At 46.6% G+C, this 15,018-nt stretch overlaps 1 protein-coding gene across 8 annotated transcripts in view; it reads left to right on the forward strand.

Moving 5' to 3' along the window:
* Positions 1 to 15,018, forward strand: part of NCOA2 (nuclear receptor coactivator 2) — a 1,201,189-nt gene that overhangs the window by 876,392 nt on the left and 309,779 nt on the right. For all 8 annotated transcript variants that reach the window (XM_085605462.1, XM_085605466.1, XM_085605468.1 and 5 more), the window contains one exon: positions 14,044 to 14,170. In XM_085605462.1, coding sequence (XP_085461588.1) covers positions 14,044 to 14,170 — 127 coding nt within the window. The remainder of the gene's footprint in view (positions 1 to 14,043; positions 14,171 to 15,018) is intronic.

Genomic DNA, 15,018 nt, shown 5'->3' on the forward strand with positions numbered 1-15,018 from the left:
AAAGCGTTTTTCCACAATATGGGAGGGTAGGAGTAAGAAAATACGCTGGGTGTGATAATCCTCGCCTCCTTAATAGAATTGAAGCTTTACTTCACGTTAGCTAGGAAAATTTTCTTTCTATGGCAGGACTGGAGGCTCGGATTATGCTAGTTCAAAGCTGATCGACAACCATAAATGCCATGCCCAAGATTGGTTTAAAATAATCCGAGAACCAATCCGCAGCTCTTAAGGATGTCCTCCAAGCACCCTCCCAGGGCAAAAGGCTTTCGAAACCATGGCTCCCCTTGCGAAATGGGTCCCGAAAGCAGAAGTATCAACACCCCCTTCCTGGAGCACCCATCTCACCCAACCGGCAATTGTGGGCTGCTTTAAAAGATTTCATAAGGGACAGAAAGTTGTGATACTCCAGGAGGTCTGTATTCCTCCATCATCATCTCATATGCCCTCAGGCATTGCACGACACACAACTTGGAGTGACCTGGGAAGGCCGGATAGTGAACCACTCTGGTGTTAGACTTAGCACGTTGCGCCACCATTAACGACACCCCTTCCGGTGTGAACACACGTGCCGATACCTCCAAGGCTCGGACATCCAATACCCGCTTACGAGAGATCAGGCAGAGCAACATTGCCAACTTACCTGTCAGTTCCTTACGGGAAAGGTACTGATTGTCCTGCCAAGATTGCAAGAAACTGAGAACCGTATTAACATCCCACAATGAGTAAACGACAGGCGTATGCCTCTCCATAATCAGCAGACTTGGGGATGTTCCCCTACCGGACCTTCGTGAATGGGCAGGTAGCTTGCTGAAATCACTGATCTACTCTCATTAATGGAGCGATAGGCTAAGCCTTGATCATCTAACTCCGACAGATAGTTTAGTACGTGAATCACATCAGCCCACACAGGATCCAAACCGCATCGCACACACCAGTGAAGCCACTTTCTCCAAGATGACCGGTAGCATTTGACTGTTGTTTCTGCCCATAAGTTTCTGATAAGAGACGAAGCTCTTGGCGAACGGCCCTGGACTTCTTAACGTCCCCTGTAATCCTCCAGCTCATGAGATGGAGGTTGCCCTCTCAAACTAGAGGGTGCAAGTTGCCCTGAGCATCTGTCAGGAGAAGAGGCATCCGGGGAAGTAGGTTTGGAAAATCCGTGGAAAGTTCCAGAAGAACTGCATACCAGACTTGAGATTTCCAGTGCGGTGTCACTAGAATTACTTCCCCTTTCTTCCTCCGGACCAAAGCCGTGAGCCTGTGAATCATGGCGAACGGGCGAAACGCATAACCGCGGAATGGGGTTCAGTCCTGTAGGAAGACATCTGTCTCCTCTACCAGAGGGTCCGGGCGCCAGCTGAAGAAGCAGGAAATCTGAAAATTGAGACTTGGTGCCAAGAGGTCCCCTTGACACGGGCCCTATCGAGCCATCAGCCTGCGGAAGACATACAGATCTAGCTTCCAAGCACTGAAATCCTGTAGAACGCCGTTAGATTGAGGGAACCCGGGAGGTATTCTGCCATGACCGACGGATTGTGAGTCACATAGTGTTCCCAGAATTCTTTGGCCAAGTCCGCCAAAAGCTTGGAACAAGTGCCCCCTAGACGATTGATATATCTCACTGCAGAGATTTTGTCTATCTTTAGTAGGATGGCACATGAGGCCTTGTCGGCTGCTAGGCTGCGAATCGCGAAAGATCCGGCCCGGAGCTCTAAACAATTGATGTGTAACAATTGCTCATGCTCAGACCAATGCCCGCCTGTAATAATGGCTCCACAACGGGCACCCCATCCAAGACGACTGGCGTCTGACTCGATCACCAATTCCGGTACTGATCCGAATATGGCCCTCCCATTCCAGGCTTGCATGTGTTCGGGCCACCAAAGGAGTTCCGTGCGTGCCTCTTGCGAGAGGGAGATTTCCTGCGAATACGAGAGACCGCGATGAAAGTGTTGCGTCTTCAAGCGTTGAAGAGCCCGATAGTGCAATGGGCCTGGGAAGATCGCTTGTATCGAGGAGGAGAGAAGCCCAGCGCTCCAGGCTAGATGAGGTAACGAGAATTTCTCTCTCTACGGTCCGGCTTATTTCCCTGCGTATCAAACGCATCCTCTGTTGAGGTAAACGGAGACCCTGCAGGACCGTATCGACCTCGAAACCCAAACAGACATTTGTTGGGCTGGAGTATAAACCGATTTCTGATCATTCAAGACGAACCCCAAGCTCTCAGAAGTTTCTGGGCCATACCGAGTTGCGAGATCAGGGTGTGCTTCTCCTGGTGCATCAAAAGTACGTCATAAAGGTACACGATGAGACAAACCCCTCGCGCTTGGAGCCATTCGATGGCCGGTCGCAAGACCTTGGTATCACACCAAGGAGCTGATGATAGCTCAAATGGCAGACACGTGAACTCGTAGATGAGGTCGCCTCACTGGAATTGTAGAAACTGTCTGTAGGGCGGAAAGATGGGAATGGTAATATAGGCATCTTTTAAGTCGAGCCGCACAAGCCAGTCTTTTGGGAGTAGCACATCTCTGAGAAGATGGATACCCTCCATCTTGAAATGGCTTTACACCACCCATTGATTAAAGTCTCCGAGATTGATCACCGGTCGGAACCCCTTGACTTTCTTTTCGACAAGGAAGATATTGCTCAAGAACCCATGGGGATGTAGTGAATTTTGAACAATGGCCTCTTTGTTGAGGAGTTCGCGCACCTCCGCGTCTACTATCTTGGTGCTCGCGTGAGAAAAACTTAGTGGTCTGGGATGAGAGTTGCTGGGGAACCCCATTACACTCGATGTGGAAACCCTTCCACCGTTTGCAACACCCAAACGTCCCCTGTGATTGCCTCCCAGTTGGGACGAAACCATTGCAACCTTCCCCCACATCTCTGGTTGGAAAAAAGTGATAGGCCTTACCGGTGTGTCCACCAAGGGCGTTGTTTCTTTCTCTAGGGTAGCCTTTCCCCCACGACCTGTGCCGCGTCCTCTTGAGGGGTTGAACCCTCCAAACTTTTTCCGGACCTGCCACTGAATGGATCTTTTGGTCTGGAACTTTTAAGGGTTGTTGGTATAAGGATGGCCGGAGGAGCACCCCCTACCTCTTCCGGCCCCCCCAAAATCTGCTGGCTGAACACCTTTTTTATAGATTGTTGGGCTTTGTCCAACGAAGAAAAGGTGTTGACAAAGCGGGATAACTCTTTGATAAATGGCTCTCCAAAGAGACCACCATTGGCCACGGCTCCGGCCATGGTAGAGGCCAGCTCGCCCAGTCTCTGTTCAATTTTAATGAGCAAAGAGCGTCTCCGCTCAGTCGATAACGCACAGTTGGCGTTGCCAAGAAAACAAACGGCCCTCTGCGCCCAGCCTGAGAGGATCTCAGGATCTATCATGTGTTTTGTCTCTTTGGTATCCTCTGCAATATTCTTGATTTTGGTAAGTGGGCCTAAAATATCCAGGACTTTATCCTGGCAGGAACGCCAGTATTGGTCCAGACCCTTTTTAGGGTCCTTAATGAACTTGCCAATGAAGGTGGCCATCTTGGCGTCAATTTCTGGAGTACATGCCACCTTGCCTGGTAGGGGAGGGTTGAGGACATTTCCCTTTTAGGCAGCCCCGGACCTCTTGGTCCATCGGCTTCTGAATCCAGCTAGCCACCAAATATGCCACCAAGGGCGCCGGAATCCAGTCAGCAGAGCAGGGGTGGTATATATCCTCCAGGTTCAGTAACCCCGACATATCCACCGGGTCCTGAGTGTGAGGTACCTCCAACCGGGATTTCTCTGCACCCCCTTCCAAATGCCAGTGGCTGCTCAGACCCGGTTCCTCATCAGACTCCCCGTGATGGGCGTCTAAGTCGTCCCCGGTATCTCCATCTGCCCCAGCAGGGAGACAGCAATAGTCAACGTGGGTCCCGTCCGGTTGGGAATCCTCAGGCTGTTCTAGAGTATTCAGGCATTTCTTAAGGAAAGCCTGGCGCAACCTCTCAAAGGCGTCGGATGAGGCGAACCCTTGGTAGCCTTACCCGGGGCTTTATCCTTGCCCTTACCTTTAGATGGTTCCCTTGTTTCGGAAGGAACGGCCTCAGACCAGTCACCCTCAGTAGAGGAAACAACCCAGCGCCGGACCGCAAGTTCAATGATACGGCGGCTCTGGGGTTCAAGGTCTGATGAAACCGCCCTTTCCAGTGATTCATATATTGCATCCACCAGCCCAAGTGAATGGGGAGGAGTGACTGGTCTTCCTCCTCTGGCTCCCAAGTATGAAATTCCCCTGCCATGAACAAATTTGTGAAAGGGAATGGCCAATGGGATAGTTGAAACCACTAGATTACCAGGACAACATGCCAACGTTCCCTGAGACCAATTGGGTGTGCCAATGATTGTTAAGCACAGTCTCCCTGAACAAAGAAGCTCCACGGGGAAACCGCACTGCTGGAGCAAGTCACAAAATATGAAAACTGCTAATTGTACCGTGCTCCACTCTGGGCGAGGAACTTGAGCGTCTGCTAAGCACTGAAACACTCGGGCGCGAAGAAACTGACAGTCCGCTCCCAACTGTCATCCGCACACCCGAGCCGACAAATTACAACAAGCATTGACATAGCCAATAGGTCTCGCTTTTGGGACCTTATAAGTATTTAGTTATGCAGCACAATATCCTTGGTGCAACAACATCAACTGTTGCATGGCTAAACACTTATAAGGTCCCAAAGGCGAGACCTATTGGCCATGCCAATGCTTGTTCATTTTGCTAGAGATAAAGTAAAGGCCATTTGGGCACAAGACATGCACTTGGAGATCAGGTGTGAGGATGGCATGTGAACTCATGAAGAGGGTTCATCTACACAGAACTTTTATTACACTGGGAATCATTTTGAAAATTAAGGCAATCATTACAGTCTCCTACATGTCAACAGTTCAGTGAGGGTTTAACCACATGGTTTGGCACGAGACACACACCTGGGCATCCCCTTGCCATTTAGAGGGACAGATGCAAAAAGAACAGATGATGGACGTAATTCAGAACAAATGAAACACACACTAAGGGCATCACAATATAAACTTCAAAAAAGTTACGCATTGAGTGCGTGAATCAATCTCAGCCACTAGCAATTTACTAGAGCCACATTCCAATACACGGTTTGTGGCACACCATGACACATCAAATTAGACCCAGCTATATGCAAATAAGACTTGGTCCTGCTGCAATGGGAACGGTCCAGAGGTATTATACAACTAACACTATTTGGAGGCAAAAGGGGTACCCAGATTTTGGCTTTAATAACCCTGTGCAAAACACCATTATTCAGCTAAAACGACAACCCGTGGAAATGTAATACTGTATAGGGTGTATATGGTGAAGAGCTACTATATTGTTATTACATGCAGTATTTCAATACATCAGTATTTCAATTGTGAAATCCTATGCCATAAATAACTTTAAAAAATAGAGCTAACTTATTTTACATGTTTTCTCTTTTTATAATTTAAAAAAATTTGCTTCAAAAGCCAAAGTTTTGCATTTCAAACGTGGAGAATATACATTGCTTCAACTTATAAATATGTAAACAGCAAAAATGGTATGATGTAAATTTTCTCCACAAGGAACAGAATCTTACCAATGACTTATCCTGTTTTTGCAGCAGGGCAAAGTGTCATTAATATGGCCCCAGAGATCAAACATTTGCCTTTCTAGTAGTTGGTCAAGCTTCTTCTAAGGCTGATCACGCCCAAAAACCTTATATTCTTTGATGTGAGGAACAAAGTAATGGAATTTTAAAATTCTTCTGCTTCATGTTTGCTGAGCGCTGGTACAAAGCTGAGGCTTGTTGTGTGTGTCTGCAGCGGGTGGACGCTTTCTGTCCTCAAGCTGTTTGTACCCATGTCACGGAGGTTCTGTCGACTGGGTGTGCTTTCGGTCTGTTCAACACATCCATGATATTTTTCACCAAACCAAGCCCTGAGTGCGATTGGCCGCCGTGCTTCATATACAAATAAACCAGTGCGATCGCCCAATATATTGCTTAGGAGGTCACTGCAGCTTGCACTAGTTAATGGAACTACGATCACTGCCACATGCCAGTATAAACACTTCCTACTGAACATCACATTTAGACAGTTTAAACCATTCAAAGCTAGACAAAGCAGTGTGAATGGCTTGGACGCGCTAGAGTTATGTTTTAAATGTGTATTTAAATATGAGGACTGTCAAGTGAAACTAAATGCTGGTGTCTCGCATCAGCAAAGACCGACACAATTTAAGCACTGGATTTTGTGCATTTGGTTTTTCCTTCTGTTTACAGATTAGTGTTTTTCACAGTCATTCCCCATTTTAACTTACTTACAAAGTCACGGTTTATTTGCATGGTGTTGCTGCGGCTTTACTTAAAATAACTGGCAAATGATAATGGTTTCGGACAAATGTATAAGGAAAATGCTTTCTTGCCTGCTTCTGAGGACGCTGTCCTCACCCCGAGGGCAGAAGGAGTTTGAGGCAAGTGATTTACGTGGTATTAATGCCAGATGAAGTGCCGAGAACTGGAAAGTGAGGTCACAAGGAACCCAAGGCGCAACCAAGCAATAATAATGCCAGCCCAATAATAAATTGTCTCCGCACACAACTAGTGTAGTGCACAGTAGGTGCATGAAGTTGGCTAAGCTGCAGTACTCAATAGTATATAATGGGTGAGGTTTGGCTGCAGCACATAGGGGTATCAAGTAGTTTATGCCACTTCTGCATGAGCACCACAAGGGGCAGCAGAACCTCTGTACCAAGGGAGGAGTGGCAAACACCAGAGTAAGGGTGTAAATCTCCAATTCATGGGTGGATGTACTGCAAACTGCCGAGCGAGTGACTGCAACATGGACAGAGGGGCAAAGCAGGCAGCACTATGGGGCTAGCAATGTGTGAGGGGGGATTGAAACACAATTGGGGTACATTAACTGGGGAGACTTGCTGCACATGATGGATGTTTAGGGAAAAATTCAGGTCATGTCCGCTGGTGAGATGCATCGGATTTGACCCAGCGAGTTCAGTGCTCTTGTAAACAGAGAAACACTGTGATACACAGCAAGCCACTGCAAAACCTCCATCTGGAATGACCCAAGAGCCAGATTGATAGAGGCCAGGACTCCACTATAATCCTATGAGAAAGTGCATATCTTTAAACAGGAAGGATTAAGCAAGGCAATCCACCTCTACAGTCTGCTCCACACAGGCTCCCGCATCCTCATCCTCCAGGGTGGGGGCAGTATGGCGGGTTTCTGGGGGCATGGATGGACAAAGAGTAGGCCCGAATGAGGGGGTGGAGGGGGAGTGCGTCAAGTACTGAGTGATGCTAATGCTACACAACCAAGAGTGGGCGCTTATCCCCAAGAAATGTGGCGGGTGCGAATTGCCTGGCGGGCTCCCTACGGACATCAGAGTTACGGAATGAAAACAGCCTTTCGCATGTGAAGGAAGGGAGAAAGAAAGTGAAACTGTATAAGGGCGCAGACATTTTACTTTCAGCTGAAGGATAAGCTCATGAAATGGAACGGGGGAGGTACCTACTTTTTTCCTGAAGAACAGTAAAGCTTTCTTCCCTCGCTCACCGAAAGATGTTATCTACTGAAATACTTTTATATCCCAATGAAACATAAAAAGCCATGCCGCATTGATAACACGTTGCGATTGCTGTCCAGGAGAAACGTGCGGCATTGGTGCGACCCGGTCTGGGGAGGAGAGGGAAAGGAAGGGAGTCAGGAGCGGAAATAAGATCGCGCGCGCACCTCAAGTAAAAAAAAAAAAGCACGCGAGTGGTGCGCGCACAACAGAAGTGAAAGTAATCACGCTCCAGATGGCGCCTCGGGCGCTAAAAGCTGGTTGCGCGTGTGCAGGCGCGCGTGAACGCAAGCTCTAGGCCAGCCAAAGCAGCTTGTGGTAGTACTTTTTAAAGCCCCTTCTAAATGTCTCGCTGGGCAGCGCATGCGCTGGCTCAGGCGAGACAGCTGGTTTACGTTGCCCAAATTAAGTGTTACCAGTGCTGTAAATGGAAGAAAATAAGTGCAGGTACTCACCAAAAATAAGCAGTGGAGTAAGGGGCGGGGCAATGAGGGGGCTATGTTTTTTACCTTTCTAAGCTTTGTATGCAAAAAATATGCATGCATTTTAAAAATGTCTAACTATTTACATAGTACTTTCCTAAATTTATGGTTATATAACTAATGTTCATCAATAAATGACACATTGACGAATCAGTACTAGTGAGGCAGTTTTTAAAAAAAAGCTTAAATCCATTGATTTAATCTAGAGGGCAGGGATTTTGTTTCATGCAAATCCCTTTCATTTAAATTATTGATGGGCGAAGATTTTCGGGCGTTTAAAACAGTGGGCATGCTAACAAGCTGCATGCCCTGAACAATATGGCCCCCACTCACGCCAATTAGTTTTTATGGATACCTTCCGACCCCCTCTAAAGACACCCTGCAGCGATACTCCACCTTTCACTCGAGGCACATGCAGCTCTGTGTTCTACTGAAGACGAGCTGCTGAGCTGGCGCTTTTGAAACAGCGCAGCCCAGGCTTCAGCTCCATTTGAAAGGTGCTGTAACCCATTGCAGGCCGTGCAGAAAGAACTTCCAAGGATGGAGCTCAGGAGGGCAGCACCAACCGCATTAAAACCGGCTGTTATGAGTACCGGTACTCACCTTTTCCGAGGAAAGGTCCCGGTACTCAAGGGGAGAAAATATAAAAGTGCTGGTACTCAGTACCTGTGAGTACCGGCCCATTTAAAGCACTGAGGGTTACCATATAATAACCAACTCTGTCAACCAAAGACAAACATCCCTCCGAAACGTTCAGCTACAGCAGACATGCTTCGTCCTGTTTGTGTCTCGTCGAAATTAGATTGGGACATGTTTTAAAGTAATGAAGACTAAAGAGTTGCTATTAACAAGAGACTTCAGTCACATGCTTCCTAAAATTCAGGGGGGAGGGGCAGAATCCGAAAGCCGCCACACGAGTGGACCCTGCTAGTAAAAAATATACACATATTATACCTACGGTGCTAATTACCACTGACTCTTAGCCTTGAAGCACTGTAGCTTAGAAATCTTCTTAGAGTCCCAGAGTAATGCAACTCGTCGGGGTGCAAAGGTGGGAAAGGGGCGAGTAGCCTGCAGGTTGCGAACAGATCTCAGCAGCTGAGTGCATCCATCTCAGACAACCTCAAACACCCTTCACCGGATGTGGTCTCAACCCTCCTTGCAACACAGCCTCGAGTTTTAAATAGTTTCTCGGTGTTACTGATGACCCCGATGACGTGTCAAAATTGGGAATCATTCTTCTACAGTACTTTGCAAAAATGTTTTAAAAGTCTCTGAGTCCTGTAAACTTTTGGTGCCTAGAAATGTACGCCTTCACTCCCCTCGCCGTGCTGTGGTTTCCCAGCCAGCACTGCACAGCGCGCTTGCGCATCTTTCCCCAGCACACTTTGGGGATCTGCGCCCATGGGCTGAGACAGGCTTGGCAGGCGGCTGGCCATTTATCACCAGGACTGGTAAAGAATGGCCAGCTGCCTTACACACTTCTGTTGACGAGCTAAAAAGAGAGGGAATAAAACTTTACTGCCCCCTCCCTCGTCCATTATTTCAGACCTTAACCCCTGGGCCTAGGAGAGAATGGGCTCCAGTGGGGCAGCCATTGTCCAGGCTCAAAAGGGACTGCGTTCTGAGACAATGGTAGTGGGATTCAGTGCCTCCATAGGGGGGAGCATGCATGGGGAGTCTGACATCGAACGATCCGCATAGTTTAGTCCCTTTTATAAGTAAGAAATATACCTCTCCCTGAAGCTGTGCGCGCCACTCGCCAGGGGGCCTGCCCGTTAAAGTGGTTTGTCGTGTCGAGGCAGCTTCTGGAGGGAGTTCGCGCCCCCCTTTTCCACTGTCAGTTGCTACGATCAGCGCACAGATGTCCCGGGATCTGTTGGTCCTAACTTGCTGCTCAGGCGTCTCAGTATCGGCGGTGGGAGCTCTGCGGGACAGGCTCCCTTGTGGCGGAGGGGCAGCTACCAGCCATCTCACCAGCGAAAGAAGGTAAGCATCAAAAACTACATTGAAATTCTGTGAGGGTTAGAGAAAATTGAAGAAAGGAACCGTTGACAAATTAAAGAAAAGTAGATTGAAAAAGGAAATGCAGCCAGGGTGCCAAGTGATACAAGTAACAACAAATAAAAATAAAAGTTTTAAACAAGTGGAAAAAAGTGACGAGTAAAACAAGCATTAAGAATGCAATCGGTCTCGCCTTTCATTAAGTTAAAGCCATTTGCTTCGCTATGTAATACCATTAACCAAGCAAATGGCTTTAACTTAATCAAAGGCGAGACCTATTGCATTTTCAATGCCTGTTTATGGTATATGCAGCGACCGAGGGGGGAACCATTGGGCAACGGGTGCCTCCTCTGGGAGATAATTGTGCTACTCTATGGAACAAAAGGTTGTGTGTTCATCGCATGTATGTTATCGCTGTATCGGCGATGGATGTAGGACACATAATCCTTGCTATGTAGGATAATGCAACGCAACCGTGAGCCAGGGCTGCTCCTAGAGCTCTTCATAGGCAGCTGGGCGCAGATCCTAAGCGCTGCCCTCTTCAATGCTTGGGCCGTGGTTCTGCCACTCGGAAAGGCGGAAAGGCTCAAGAGCTCCAGGCGAGAAGATAGCTACAGTGTAAGGCCACATACTCCTGTAGAGGGGAATGTTTCCATTATCTAGACCTTACGAAATACATGTGGCAATGAAGATGGATGGATGGATGGATGGATGGATGGATAGACAGACGGGTGGATGGATATATGGATGGATTGACAGGTGGATATATGGATGGAGTAACAGGTGGATGGACTGACAAATGGATGAGTGGATGGATGGATGGATGGATGGATGGATAGACGTGGGTGGGTTTATGGATGGATGGTAGGACTGACAGGTGGATGGATATACTGACGGATATGTGGGTGGACGGATGGATGGATAATTGAATGGTGGATTGATAGATGGGTGGATGGACGTAGGTGGCTTGATGGATGGATGGATGGATGGATGGAGGGACTGACGGGTGGCTGGATGGATGGATGGATTAGGTCGGATGATTGTTTTTAGCTTAATTTATTAATTTATAATGCAGACATAAGCACCAGGAGAACCTAGCGTCAACGCACAGAACAAATAAAGCCAAAAGAACAATGACAACAACTCACAATATAAGCATCAAGCAGAATGCCACCAAAGAATATAGCGTTGATTCATTTCGGAGTCAGCCCTCACTCTGGCAACCTTGGCTCCCCGCGGACATTCATCTTTGCTGCCAGAAAGCAGCTGTCCTTGTCGCAAAATGAAAAGCAGGAACACAGCGCACTATTCCAGTATTGCAAGGTGTGATCTGGTGCAAATGAACATTCAGCGCAGTTTTCCACTACTCTAGCAGTCTGTTTAATCCAGTCTCTGTACTTTTGTAGATTTGATCTGAAAATGCATAATTCTCTTATTGCTTTTGGGAAATAGCCGAAGTCAGGTCTTCCTGAAGGTGACAGCATGAAATGGGGCAACGTGAGGGATATGTTAATCTCTCTTTGCCGAGGTATTCAAGAAATGTCATATAATTTGGGTAAAACTGTAAATAAGCGTTACCAGTCTGTAGGGATGGCGGTAACCTTCTGGGGAGACTCCAACATAAAGAGAGAGGTGGTGGAAAGCATGCAGAATACTGTGGCAGTGATGTGACTATGGAATAGATTTCTAGGTGGGAGGCTGACATAATGACATTTTGTCTGTGTGTGTGGGGGTGAAGGCTGAGTGGGCATTCCACACTGGATCGCAGCACCAGCCAAGCTCTGCTGATCATGGTTTTCCTGAGAAAGCTCTTCTACGTCATCTCAGCCCCCTAAACCTGTGCAAACCCGGTAGATGTTAGCAATCTTTGACAAAAATAAAATAGAAGCAGCTCCACACGTGCAGTACATCTGCTCGCCATGCCTGCAGCCACCAGCGGCTCTGGATTGATTTATCACCTTGCTTGAAGGGGGAAGTGAACATTTCGCACGGGAAAGGGAGGCGCCAGACAGCAGCAATTGCAAGCCTTCTTACTAAATGGCTCCCAGCCTCAAAGGGGGTCAGATGCCTCAGCGAGGAAGGGAAACACCTGCTCACAAAAAATACAAGACTGAGGCGCAAAAGTGAAAGCAGGCTGGCTGGCGAGTGGTGTGCGATGTGCGCGCACCATGACGAGAGAGGAAAGCCATATGGCGCATCTGCTCGCCATTGTGCGCGTAACCGCACGCCCGTCGCCAGTGCACGCGCCAGTGGGCTGAAGCGCTTCCCCAAAAGTGTATTGCATGGCGGCACGCTTCACGTGATTGTGCGCGTAACCGCCATGCAATCCACTTTTGGGAGCCCCTTACTAGAGTCTCGCATAGCGACTGCTATGCAATAGCTAGGCGAGACCTAAAAATGCAGATGAGCGTCTCCTCACTACCGCTAGTGCGAGCCGGCCACACCCACTATCAAGGCGAGCGGATCACCGCACTGCCTGAGAGCGGCTTTTCCGCGTGTTAGGTGAATCAAACGCAGAAGCCTCACATGACGCAGGACAACCAAAAACGGCCCCTAACAAACAGCGCGGCGAGTGGCAGAACGTACAGCAGCCGGTACAGCTGTAAGTGTGACTAGGGTAAGAGCATCCAGAAGAGCCTTTGGATCGTCAATTTTTTCACCCCGGTCGACACGGAGACCCAGCTGGCGAACACTGGGTTAATTACAGTCAACTGTAAGTAGAACACCAAATATCCTTTTGCTCACCACTATGCCCTAAACATAAACAGAATAAAAAAAGGCACTTATCTGGCTGCTGAGCAGAGAAGAAAGAGGAAGTGCCGTTCCCCGATTCTGCTTATACGGGACTGTCTCAATCTTTCAATCTATGATTTTAGGACCTAATCAGTATATAAACTTATCAATCACGTGTCACTTCTTATTGGTTGCATTATGTGCATTTTATTCTCTACTGAAATGTTTTACTCTAGTTACATAAGATTCAAATATGTAAATGGAGCGGATAATGTTCTTGTGCTTAGTTCTTTCTAAATAAGAAAGTCGCAATACCTTTCACATTCGCAGTTTCAAGTATCTCGTTTAGCCCCAACAGTTATTCCTACCCAGAGATTCAGGTGTGTTTCCAAAGCTTCTAATGTCACCTGCAAGCCTTACTCATGGTCATTGCTACAGTATCCACAGTCTGTTACTCTCCACTGCATGAATCAACTCTGCACTGTAGACTGAGCCAATCCGCCAACACTAAAGCACTCCAGAATACTGAGCACCGAATGTTGGGTGGAGTTTTTTAGTAAATGCATCCAAAGTGGCAACAGTGCTGTGGATTCTGGGAGTTCATGTTCCAAACAGTTGTCCAGTTATTGTGCTGTACAGCAAGATGAATGTGGTCTACATTCTTAAACTACACAGCCTCCAACATTGACCCCTCATCATGCACGTCTGTTGCTCCCTCCAACATGCGTACAACCATAATGAGTATGAAGACTTCTCTGCTATCCCCAGACTGCTGTCACATTAGAATGCATGGGAAGCACTAGTTCAGTTCTGGCATGACCTATATAAATCAATTCACTTGACATAATCTGCATAAATACTCCACCATCCCAATCATCTGCAATACCATTATCACACATACAAAATCAAATATTTATTTTTTTGTTTGGAAAATTCACTATAATATAGGCTTCTGTACAGTAGTATATTTAAAACAAAAAATTCAGTTTTTTATTATAAAGTAAGACATTTTCCATAAAGCTTGTGAAGCTAATTTAATTTGCTAATAACCCCCATTCTTGATGTTATCATAAACGAGTTGGTTTCACTGTGAAAAGTGCATTCCATGTTATTTACCTACAGTCATACCATTCAGTACTGTGCATGAACTAGTACTAAGTAATTTTTAAGCCATACCATGTTCTCTGTAAACATGAGATTTTACATTATTTTCCTGCTTAGGACAATCGGAGCTGGAAATGAATATTGGACCGCAGTACAGTCAACAGCAGGCCCCTCCTAACCAAACAGCTCCTTGGCCTGAAAGCATGTTGCCCATAGATCAAACCTCTTTCACCAGCCAGAGCAGGTAAGTTTTACTGATGTGTTTTCATAATAAACCTCTTTGTATTACTTTCTATTTCCTTTATAGATCTACCTACAATGCTTCATTAGACTTTGCACTCTCTTTAGGAACATTCTAAAAATAAAAGGTAAGTTCTCCATCAAATAGTTTATCTTCCATATTCTTAAACAGCTCAATATGTTCACACTTGTGCTGGATCTCAGTACAGTACTTTAAATATGTATTTTCAAATCTGAATAATATTCAAATAAAGAAAACACATATAGAAGAGACAGCAATTTTGTTTTTCTTTAGGACTGAAAAAATTAATTCATACCAAAGTACATTTGACTACAAACACCACCCCTAAAAAAGCATTTGAAAACTGAAAGCAAAGATGCAAATGTTGCATGTTCCTAGAAGGACCCAAAAGGAAAGAACAAACGGCAAACCAAGGCCAAGCACTTCTAGTCCATGTATTCTATCAATCCGTATAGTGGTGCAAACTCTTCCCACACCCGCCGTCCAAGGGTGTAACGAAGCCAAAACACAAGATTTGGAAGGTGCACTCTTTCCAAAGTCAATAAAGCAATTCCATTCAGTTATTCCATGAAGTATTCTTTTATTCAATAGATTACTAAGAACTGGCACACAGCCAACGCGTTTCGTTCCCGTTTCTTTGCCAGAGGGAACTTCGTCAGGGCTCCTATATAATGATTCTCAAATCGCACCTCAGAAATATAGAGCAGAGGTAACGCTCTCAGCGAATTCGAAATCTTATGCAGTTTGCTTCGTGTAGCTAAGAACCCTCTTAAGATTGGTAAAGAGGAAATGTCTCTTGATTAAGTTTTACCAAGAGAGGTAAAGCTGGT

Source organism: Triturus cristatus, chromosome 5_1, assembly GCF_964204655.1.
Source record: "Triturus cristatus chromosome 5_1, aTriCri1.1, whole genome shotgun sequence".
Lineage (NCBI taxonomy): Eukaryota > Metazoa > Chordata > Amphibia > Caudata > Salamandridae > Triturus > Triturus cristatus.